This window comes from Aegilops tauschii, chromosome 4 (genome assembly GCF_002575655.3).
Source record: "Aegilops tauschii subsp. strangulata cultivar AL8/78 chromosome 4, Aet v6.0, whole genome shotgun sequence".
NCBI lineage: Eukaryota > Viridiplantae > Streptophyta > Magnoliopsida > Poales > Poaceae > Aegilops > Aegilops tauschii.
In genome coordinates, this window is record NC_053038.3 from 340,671,181 (window position 1) to 340,682,396 (window position 11,216).

At 56.5% G+C, this 11,216-nt stretch overlaps 1 protein-coding gene across 1 annotated transcript; it reads right to left on the minus strand.

The window, feature by feature from the left end:
• Positions 1–8,266: 8,266 nt before the first annotated feature.
• On the minus strand, positions 8,267–9,493 carry LOC141021867 (uncharacterized). Its single transcript, XM_073497719.1, has 3 exons — positions 9,129–9,493; positions 8,863–9,074; positions 8,267–8,781 (listed from the first exon to the last, which is right to left on the minus strand). Exons 1-3 carry the CDS (start codon positions 9,491–9,493, stop codon positions 8,267–8,269), a joined length of 1,092 nt encoding a protein of 363 aa, XP_073353820.1.
• Between the last annotated feature and the right edge of the window lie 1,723 nt (positions 9,494–11,216).

An 11,216-nucleotide genomic window follows, 5' to 3' on the forward strand; every position in this document is an offset into this window, starting at 1 on the left:
TCCAGCGATTCCTCTGCCGAGGATCACGAGGAGCCATCGCGTGCCGGACTGTAATAACATGGTTTAAGGTATATCAATATCACCGACCAGAATGTCCAGATGTTTTCGGATTCTGGTACTTATGAGGCGGCCTGAGGCTTGGTCCGATGAGGTCGCTCCGGACTGCTATCAACATCCCACACGGAGTTATCCGCGAGGGAGCCTCTAACCCTCTTGGGCGTTTTCGCCCCCGGACATGTGGGGGCCGCTCTGTTCCTCCTCCCCACTTCGGGTGGGGAGACAGTTTCTTCTTCCTCTTCGTCGTCGTCGTCAGCGGACGAAGAGGAAGTCTCGCTTCCGGACGTCACGTCCGGAGTGCTTTTACGGCGAGGGCCCTTCTTGGCCCCTTGGGCCGTCTTCTCCGGCACCTCATAAGGTGCACGGAACAACATTTTCTCCACTAATGGAAATTCTTGGTCTTTGGGCAGCAGAGCCGGACAGTTAATCTCCTCTGCTACCTTGATCCAGGCCTGAAAACAGGGGAAGGAAAGCTTAGGCTTCCCCTCAAAATATGGTAGTATAGGGTACTCCTTGAAAACATTAAAAAGGACTTACCGGGTTAGCCTGGCGTTTTAAGCTGAGCCCGCGATCTTCGGTCATTGGCGGTGGTGTCTCACCAGCCTTGAAGAGCACTTCCTAGATTTCTTCGTGCGTCGTGCCGAAGAGCTCTAGTAGCGTCTAGTGCTTGGCCGGTTTGAACTCCCACAGATAGCAAGTCCGGCGTTGGCACAGAAGGACCCGACGAATGAGCATGACCTGGACCACATTGACGAGTTTGATTTTCCTGCCTATCATGTTCTGGATGCACGTATGGAGCCCAGTTAGCTCGTCCGAAGGACCCCAGTTAGGCCCCTCTCTTGCCAGGATGTGAGCCGCGTCGGGATTCCGGATCGGAATTCGGGGGCCGCCGCCCAGTTGGTGTCGCGCGGCTCGGTGATGTAGAACCGCCCCGATTGGCACCCCTTCACCGTCTCTGCGAATGAGTCTTCGGGCCAGGTGACGTTGGGCATCTTGCCCACCATAGCGCCTCCGGACTCTTCTTGTTGACCGCTCACTACTTTCGGCCTCACATTGAAGGTCTTCAGCCACAGGCCGAAGTGGGGTGGGCTGCGGAGAAAAGCCTCACAAACAACGATAAATGCCGAAATGTTGAGGATGAAGTTGGGGGCTAGGTCATGAAAATCCAGCCCATAGTAAAACATCAACCCACTGACGAACGGGTGAAGAGGGAACCCCAACCCGCGGACGAAATGTGTAAGAAACACAACTCTCTCGTGGGGTTCGGGAGTAGGGATGATCTGTCCCTTGGCCGGGAGTCGATGAGCGATCTCCTTGGCCAGATACCCGGCCTCCCGGAGCTCCTTGATATCCTTCTTCTTGATGGAAGAGGCCATCCACTTACCTCCTACTCCGGATCCGGACATCTTCGGAGTGCTTTCTCGAGCCAGGGAAAAGCTAAAGCTTGAGCGCTGGAGCTCAGGGACAGAAGGGCTAAGGAGGAACCGAGGTGTGGGTAAAGATAGGGAATCCTTATCCCCTTATAAAGGCCATGAATATCAAGCGCCTCCCCGCTCGCCTTAAACTAACCTATTCCCAAGGGCCATGCAAACGGCACGGTTGGGCCGCCCACGCCCGCATTGATGAGAATCCCGCAATAAGGGGACACAATCTCTGCTTCGACAAGACGTGCCAATAGCAACCGCGTCTCGGAACATGGGATAGCAGATGAAAAACGGTTCGAAATTATGACCGGACAGACGTGGTGTCGTGTTGTAAAAAGCTGTCAGTAGATTAGATTCGTGCAAATATTATGTTCTCTCTGCGGTTGTGTGTGGTATGCGTTAGAGGTCTGGATACAATAATCACATCCGAAGACTATCGTGGAGTTCGGAAAAAGGGGAACCCGCCTTGCAATGCCGAAGACAATCTGCGCGCCGGACTCCTCGTCATTGAAGCCAGGTTCAGGGGCTACTGAGGGAGTTCTGGACTAAGGGGTCCTCGGGCGTCCGGCCTGTTATTCGTTGGGCCGGACTGATAGGCTGTGAAGACATGAAGGCCGAAGATTGTACCCGTGTCCAGATTGAACTCTACTTGGCGTGGAAGGCAAGCTTGGCGACCAATTATGAAGATTCCTCCTTATGTAACCGACTCCATGTAACCCTAGATCTCTCCGGTGTCTATATAAACCGGAGAGCATAGTTTGGATAGAGATACTCATTACCATATTCACATAGGCAAGACTTCTGGGGTTTAGCCATTACGATCTCGTGGTAGATCAACTCTTGTAACACCATATTCATCAAGATCAATCAAGCAGGAAGTAAGGTATTACCTCCATAGAGAGGGCCCGAACCTGGGTAAACATCGTGTCCCCCGTCTCCTGTTACCATCGATCCTAGACGCACAGTTCGGGACCCCCTACCTGAGATCCGCCGGTTTTGACACCGACACTCGACGACATCAAAAACGATCTTCAACGTCATATAGTTCAGCTCGCCTCCGAATGTAACGGGCAGCGTGACTTTACCTTTTGGCTGACTCCTGCCTGGGTTGACCCCTTGAAACGTGCCCGTCTCCTCGAGGTCTCCATCGGGGATTTGCAGCCTCTTGATCACGGCAGGCGAGATCAGGTTCAGTCCAGCCCCACCATCAACTAGCACTTTTGTTACCTTGAGATTGCGTATTGTTGGCGAAACCAACAACGGCAAACACCCGACCGCAGTTGTGCGATCAGGGTGGTCCTTGGTGTAAAAATGATAGGGGTGATGGACCACTTCAGTGGCTTCTGGGCATCGAACCATGGCTCAGCCGTAGTGATCTCACGCGCCCACTACTTCAGTTGGTGGTGGGAGGTGTGCACTGAGGCGCCACCATCGACGCACATGGCCTCTGTAGCTTTCTAGGACTCGTGCTCGCCGGACTCGTCGTCTTCATCATGATCATCATCTCCCTCCTTCTTGTCACGGCCCCGAGCGGGCCTCTCTTGTTGATTATCTTTGCCGCGGCGACCTCCTTGGCCTCCATGCTTCTTGCCGGACCCCTCAGCACCATCCTGACCCTTCTCCTTGTCCCGCCTTTCATATTCAACTTTCTGCTTTTCTGCCAGCAGCTCAACCTGCCGGCAGTTCTGGAGGTCGTGACCCTTGGTGCAATGGATCTTGCAATACTGCTTGTCGGAGCCTCCTGGCTTGTCGGCAGCGGCCACGGCCCGGCAGGCGGCACACCCGGCAACTTCCTTGCCGGGGTTGTCAGCCTTGGCCTTCTTGGCGGCGCCGAGGTCGCCGGATCCCTCAACGGCAAGCACGGTTTTGCCCTTATGCTTCCTATTGCGGCGTCGGCCTTTCTTTGCTGGGGCAGCGGTGTCTTTGTTTGTCGAGTCGGTTTCCGCGCCGGCATCTTCGCCGGGGTACTTCCTTCCTTCTTGAGCCCGAGCACATCTGTCAGCCAGAACATAAAGCTTGGTGACATCCTTGACCTTGTTCATCGCTAGCTCTTCATGCATCTTGTGGTTGCGCATGTTCTGATTAAATGCACTGGTGACGGCGGCGGGCTGAACATCTGGGATGTTGTACTGCACACGGCTGAACCTTTGGATGTACTTGCGCAGGTTCTCGCCATCCTTCTAGGGGATGACATGCAAATCACTCGCCTGGCCAGGAGCTTGGTGGCCTCCGGTAAAGGCGCAAACAAACTCGTGGCACAGATCCGACCAAGAAGAGATGGAATCCACTGGCAAGTGCATCAACCATGACATGACGTTGGGCTTAAGTGCCAACGGAAAGTAATTGGCAAGCACCTTGTCCTCGTGAGCCCCGGCGGCTTGCATCGCGATAGTGTAGATGCTAAGGAGATCCGACGGGTGAGTCTTGCCGTTCTACTTCTCCCCAACATTAGGCTTGAACGTGCGGGTGGGAGGGCCACTGGAACTGCTGCAGCTCTCGGGTAAAGGCCGAACAACCCACCTCGTAGGGTAGGTCGCCGGAACCCCCCGGTGTTGTGTGGTCCATAGTGGGCCCCGCATGCCTATCTGACTGATAGCGCGCTTCCTGGCGCCGCTTGATGGTGGTCCGAGCATCCTCCTGGGCCCGCTCCCGAAGAACTTGACGTTGGTCATGGCGGGCTCGTGGGTTGGACGACGCTGTGGAAACGTCGTCACAGGCATTGGCCCGACGAGCCGGCGGCTGATGTTGCTGGCGTGGGGGAGGAGAGTGCACCGTGGTTGCAGCGCCTCCGATCCTCCCACCATTGGCGTGTGCCGGCTCTACAGAGCGTCGGCACGAGGGCTCCGCTAGTCGCGGTTCGTCCTTGTTGGCGAAGCTGACGAGGCTGCGAATGGTGGCTCTCCACTCGTCGAGCTTCTCCGCTGCAGGAGGAAAGTCGAGGAGCAGCTACACGCGCGCCAATGCCTCTGCTGGCGTGGGAGGTGGCGAAAGCTGCGTGGACCGTGACGCGCTCTGACTTCTAACCACGTTAGAAGGAGCTCTATCACGGTCTCGCGGTCGTGCACCGCCCCTGCCAGGGTCCAGGTGTGCATGCTGGCCCGGCGCGTCCTGAGAGTGACGCGAAGGGCTCTTCCCGCGGAGGCGCCCGGGGGCGCCGGCGTCGCGGTGTTGTTCATTGCACGCGGCCTGGGAAGGTCGCGGCGCGGACGCCGGCTAGGGTGCCCGGGAGGTCGCCGTGCTGCCTGTAGGCAGCACAACCCTGCCCCCGGGCCCAGCGGCGTGTGGCTCGTCGTGTTGGACCCGGACGACGCCGCTCACCTGGCTTCGATCTCTAGAGTGTCGTGGATGCTCGCGGGCCGCGCCTCTGGCGTCGTCCATGGCCAGTTCGTCGCCCGCCCATGGTGGTGCGGACGGGCCGGCGCCGGACGACCCAATCGCTATGATCCCCTTCTTCTTGGGGGCCATGGTGATGATGAAGTCGATGTGCTAACTTCCAAACCGGATTTTCACAGCCAGCACCCCTACCTGGCACGCCAAAGATGTCGGGGTTCAAGAACGACACCTATGAGATCACGGGGAATCCCTACTACGGTTGCTGGGGTGCGGGGCTGTAAAAAGAGCGGTTTCAGAAGATCAACGCGGGGGAATTTTATCCAGGTTCGGGCCGCAAGCGATGCATAATACCCTAGTCCTACTTTGGTGTATATTTGGTGTTCTTGAGATCTTGAACTAGCTGCGGCGCATGCCTAGCCCAAAAAGTCCGAATCCTTCCTCAGTATGCCTCGGGCCTCCTTTTATATGTCGAAGGGGCTGCCACAGCCGTGCACAGGAGGTGGAAAGTGTCTACAGTGTACAAGTTTATCTCTGGCATCGTAGGACAAAATGCATTTAATGTGCTGCCGACGTGTCCTCTTGCTTTATCGGGGACGGCAAGGAAGCTCGTCCCGTCCATCACCGCTTCGCCTCGCTCCGACGCGCGTCCATGCTGATGGGGCGTGCAGCGCCATGCTGGCTGGCTCGCTGCTGAGTTGGTGCGGTGGCAGAGTCTTCACGAAGATCTACATGCCACCACGCAGGCGCTTTCTTGGTTGGCCTAGAAGCTGCATGCTGCCACGTAGGTGTGTGCCTAGTTGGCAGGTTGGCTGCTGCGTCGGAACGACCATGGGGTAGCGAAACCTTGGTAAGTGCGGGCCCGGTTGTGGCCCCGCAGATGTCCCCGTCAAGGGCCTTGCCGGGGTCTTGTGGGCGTCCACGGCAAGACTTCGTCCTCTGGTAATCATCTGGTCTTGCAGGCCTTCATTCTTCACAAAGATCTGCATGCCACCATGTAGGCGCCTCCCGAGCCTTGGTTCCAATGTTTTCGATGGTGTCGTAACTCTCAGGCTCTAGGGTGGCGGTCTTGCTGGTATTGGGTAATTTGCCCCGGCAAGGCCCTTGCCGGGGCAGCGTAGGTTGTCCCCGGCAAGGCTCTTGCCGGGGGAGACCCACCTTGCCCCTTCGCTCTTCGCGCATCTGGTCTCAGCGCAGCTCTGGTAGTCTTGTTCCGTGCTTCCTCTTCCCCGCCAAGTGTGGCCGTAGGTGTGGCTACAACTGCCCGTGCACAAGTAAAGGGGTACAGAAGGCCCCTACTTTTGTACACCGACAGACACAATGTTAGAAGAACAATTGTGTTGAATCGACCCGATTGATGTTATGCTATGAGATATGTTCGTCATGAGTTAATGGTATATAAGACAGAGAAAGTTAACATTTGCATAATTTCTTAGACCATGAGAGTATCGAGTTCCTTCATGCTTGCTTCATGAACTTTGGGGTTTATTAAACGTCATCCGTAAAAGGGTGGCTATTACGGTGGTTTACAGGTTCATGGAAAAGTATGACAAGGAACTAGATAGCTCAAGATTGGGATTTGCTCCTCCGATAATGGAGAGATATTCTTTGGGTCCTCTTGGTGTTATGGTATCCATCATTGTCTGGCCAGACACAACATGATTTGATCACAGGGATGCTGAAATGCAGGAACGAGAAAAGAGAACAAAACTAGTAACGAGGTAACTGGCATAGTGGACAAAGTTGTTGATCCATGAGGATGCTGATAAATCTCACCTCGGGTTTTTGTAACATATCGCGAAGCAAGAGGAACAACATTCGGTAATTACAGGTTCACGTGAATATTCATTCATGTGGGTATAGGGATCAATATGGATGTCCACGGTTTCGCTATTGATCATTGACCAGAAAAGTTTCGATCATGTCTATACTTCACTGAATCTACATGGTCACACACTTAAGGGTCATCTAGCTGCTAAGTAATAGACAGGGAGTCGGGGAGATTATTTCTGGAAAAGTTTTGGAGACAACAAAAAAGTTTCAGAGAGTAAAACCGAAAACCTTTCAGAGACAAACAACATACCGGAAATGTTTCAGAATGAGTCAAGATTTTTTTGGTTGGTGTCGAAAATGTTCTGGACCATGCAAAAATTTCTAGATTTCCCTTTTGTGGCCTTTTAGAAAGCCACCTTTTGGGGTTTTGTCCAAAAAGTCAAGGGGATGACAGGGGGTAGTGGGACCCCTTTTTGGGGGGCTCCACACGTGGTGAGCAGCCATGGGAGGAGCTCCTCCATGGAGCTCCACTAGCCACCCCATTTTGCCCTTAGGAAGGACATTTTTATGGGCATTTTGGTATTTCCAAGTGGCCCTCTACCCCTTGCCTCTCAAACACAAGGCATGCATGATCTGCCATCTATCCCTCCCTCACACAAAATAGTTTCATAGAGTCGTAAGGCTATCTAGTCGTCGGTAGGGCCTAGTTCTGGACGGCGAAACCCTACCGGATAGCTGACACTGTATGTGTGAAACCGGTAGAGAGGTCATACTTTCGATCTTAGTTCGAGAGATAGGCTGAGGTTTTGTCTAAGGTTTTGTCTGAGGATCTGACCATGTGCCTCCCGAAGGGCTGTCCGAGGGACTGATCGAGTTTCTATCTGAGGGCCTCCTGAAGGGTTGTCCGAGGGACCGCCTGAGGGACTATCCGAGAGAGAACATCCTCGCGGTTGGGAGGTTGTAAAATCCTAGCTGCGGGGATCCGCACCGACTCTCCTTCAGCCGTGCTTCGAGTCAGTCATGATTAGATCAAACCTTGTATGCATCTTCATAGTGGTCCTGGGATGGTGCGTAGGTCGGATTTTTTTGTTTCTGCTGCGTTACCCTACAGGCTCCAGTATCGCTTCCTCGCGCGGTAGATGAGGAAGGATCTCTGGGCGTTGCTATTATATACTTTTTACTATATGATATGTTCCTCTACTCTCTTCAGTTGCTGCAAGACGCTGCAAGAGGCTAGCCTTCGTTAGGCTAGGTCCTCCCTTCTATTTTGGCATTTCTGCAGTATAGTCCTCAGACAAGCCCTTCCATTGATACTGATGCATACTTAGCATAGATCTGATGTAAGTCTTGCGAGTAGTTTGAATGAGTACTCATGGTTGCTTTGCTACCTTTTCCCCTCTACCTGGTTGCTACGACAAGATGACGAAGCCCAGGAGCCAGAGATCTCCGATGGTGTCTACTACTATGAGGAGACCGACGACCAGGAGTAGTTTGGAGGCCCCAGGCAGGAGGCTTGCACCTTTTTGATCTAGTTGTCGTTGTTTTTCTCAGCCTTTTTAAGGCAAACTTTACTCATTAAAGCGTAACCAAATCCAGTACACGACCAAAAAGTGAAGCGGTTGCAGGGACGGACCCTGTCCAGCTTGAGGATGATGCAGCCCGTGGGGCGCCCTCAATTTCGATCAATCCAAAAAGTCACCTGACAACACGATGTTGTGGAAGCGTCGGGGCGCTTGACGAAGCGCTCGCGAAGGTTCACCTCTCAGGGACCGGAGGGCTCCTGAGGCCTTGGGGGTCTCGCGAGGGGCCATTGCAAGGGGCGCCAACCTTTGGAAGGTGGTGCCCGCGCTCTCCAGGCCGAAGGGCATGTGGGTGTAGTTAGTGGTGAGACCCCTGCTCCGGCCGACGTGCGATGGCCAAAAGAGGTCTTGGGAGCTGGCCTTGTTGAGGCTCGCGACGTCAACGCACACGTGCACCTTGCAGCCCACGTCGGGGACGGTGACTGAGTCGGCGGGGCGCGCGGGATGGCACGCGCCGCGGATGGCCCGAGCTTCCCGCAGCTTACGAATCTCCTGAGTGATGAATTCTTGTTTCCCCGGCACTTGGCGCTGTGCTCCTTGCTTGAAGGGGTGCGCTCCAAGGAACGCCTCCAAGTGGTGCCCGAGCACCTTCCTTGGCACGCTGGCCAGGTCGGATGCTTTCCAGGTGAAAGCCACCGAGCCCAGCCGAACGGAGGCGTCGGGCGTGCCTTCCTATGTGGGAGGACGGCAGGCCTCGCCAGCAGGGGCGGGGCCTTGGATGTCGCCACCAGCCATCTGCTTCTTCGCTTTAGGGAGGTCCTTGGGGAGCAACTGCTTCTTCTTCGCGGGGGCGTCCTCGGGAGGCGCCGCGACGCCCTCGCCGTCAGAGTTCTCAGTTGCGCCGGCCTGGTAAGCGTGCTCGAGGGGGCAAACCGCGTCTTTCTCGTCGCAGACCACAGTGATGATGCCACTGCAGCTAGGCATCTTGAGGACATTGTAGTCATGGTGGGTCGCTGCCATGAACTTGGCGAGCGCGGGGTACCCCAGGATGGCGTTGTACGAGAGGCCAATGTGGGACAAGTCAAAGTCAATGAGCTCGGTGTGGTAGTTGCCGAGGGTGCAATTGCCCAGGGGGATGGTAGACCCGCCCGTCACCCCAGAGAAGGGCCTAGTCGACATCAGCTGGTCATAGGGCACTTGGAGCATCTCGAAGGTCGCGATGGAGATCACGTTGAGGCCAGCACCCCCGTCGATAAGGGTCTTGGTGATGGCAACGTTGCTGATGGTGGGAGTGCACAACATGGGGACAGCGTCGGCAGTTGCCGAGCACTTGAGGTGGTCCTTGGAGTCGAAGGTGATGGCGTATTGCGACCACTTGAGGGGCCTCATGGCCTCAAGCCTCGGGATGGCGGCATTCACCTCGTGGGAGAACCTGCTTGAGGAGGCGGTTGGACGCGGGGGCCTGAGCTCCACCGAGGATGCAAGCTATCGCGTGAGGCTCCTGGTAGCCCCCAGCCCCCTCGTCATGCTGATTGGTGTCGTTCCTTCTGGGCGGCGGCGGCAGTGGAGGAAGGGCAGAGTTGTCCCGAGGGCGCGCCTCGTGAGGCTGATTGCGCCAGACGCCCTCACGAGGTTGGTCACGCCAGGCGCCCTCGCGAGGCTGGTCGCGCCAGCGCCGGTGGGGGGTTGCCATTGCGGTTGTCCCACCGGCTGCCGCCGCGGCCAGTGCCACGGTCGTTGCAGTCCAGTCGATGGCCCAAGCACTCGTCGCAGAGTGACTTGAGCTCTTGGTAGTATTCGGTGTTGTGGGTGCGTATGTAGTGGTAGACGCAGAACAGCCGGTGGTCCTTCTCAGGCTCATCGCGGTCGCGGCCACGCTTCTGCTCGGGCTCTGTCGCCAGCATAGCGGGCCCTTGCGCCTGACCTCCTTGGTCCTGGCCTTATTGTTGTCAGGCCCCATGTCGGGGTCGTTGTGGATGAAAAGGTGGCCCTCTTCATCCTTGGCGCACTTGTCAGCGATGTTGAACAGCTCCAGTGCCGAGCTCAGGTCGTCGTTAATAGCGAACTTCTCGCACATCCTGATGTCCGTGACGCCATTGGAGAACGCCAAGATGATGGCTTCATCATAGACATGCGGGATCTTGTGGCACACTTGACTGGAGCACTGAATGTACTTGCGGAGGGTCTCTCCCGGGCGCTGCTTTACGCGCCGCAGGTCATTGACGGTGAGGGCACGGTCGTGGGTGCCCTTGAAGTTGGCGAAGAACTACTTGCGGAGCTCGCCCCACGAAGAGATCGTGTCGGAGTAAATGGCCACGGGTAGCCTAACCGACTCCCCCTGGCTCTTCGAAAAATTATCAGGCCAATCGAGCCTTCAAGCATCCAGAGCATGGGGCCGCCTTCCTCTGGACGGCTATCCCCAGGGCCGACTACCAGAAGGCGACCCGGCCTCAAAAACCTTCCCAAAGAAAGCTACAAGATGGCCGACTCCAGGAAGCCGGCCCTGAGAGGGCCGACTCCCAGAAGCCGGCCATGAAGAAGGCCGACTCCCGGAAGCCGGCCAAGACTGCACCCACCAGGGCTACACCCACATAACGGTGATAAGACGGGGCGTGGCCGCAGTACAGCCTACCACCCCTGAATCCCGGAACATGCATGGCCACAGGGCACCGTACGGGTCAGCCATCCCCCGTCCGGCGCGGTACTGTAGCCATGTTGACCTCGACGTCAGCCACGACAGGCGCCAGTACGGCCCGCGGGCGGCGGGCCTCTTTAGCCAAAGAGACGCTCGAAGGCCGCCCGGCCTCCCCTAGTCGGCCTGGGGCGTAGCCGGCTCCGAATAGCCGGCTACCTCCCTCCCTCGAAACATGTGCATCATTAAGGAGACAAGACGAGGTGAGGCTACAGTGAGAGCCCGCAAGGCGGCGGCACTGTAGCCACACTTACCTCGACAAAGCCCTCGTCATCAGGGGCGAGGCAACAGTAACCAGTCGCCGACAAGGCCCCCAGGTGGTGGGGCCGGCCTGTCGGCCAAGAGGCCGGCAGCCAGCAGGACCCACCAGTCGGTGGGCCCCAACGGCCGGCGGAGAAGCCGGCGAGCACAGACACTGAC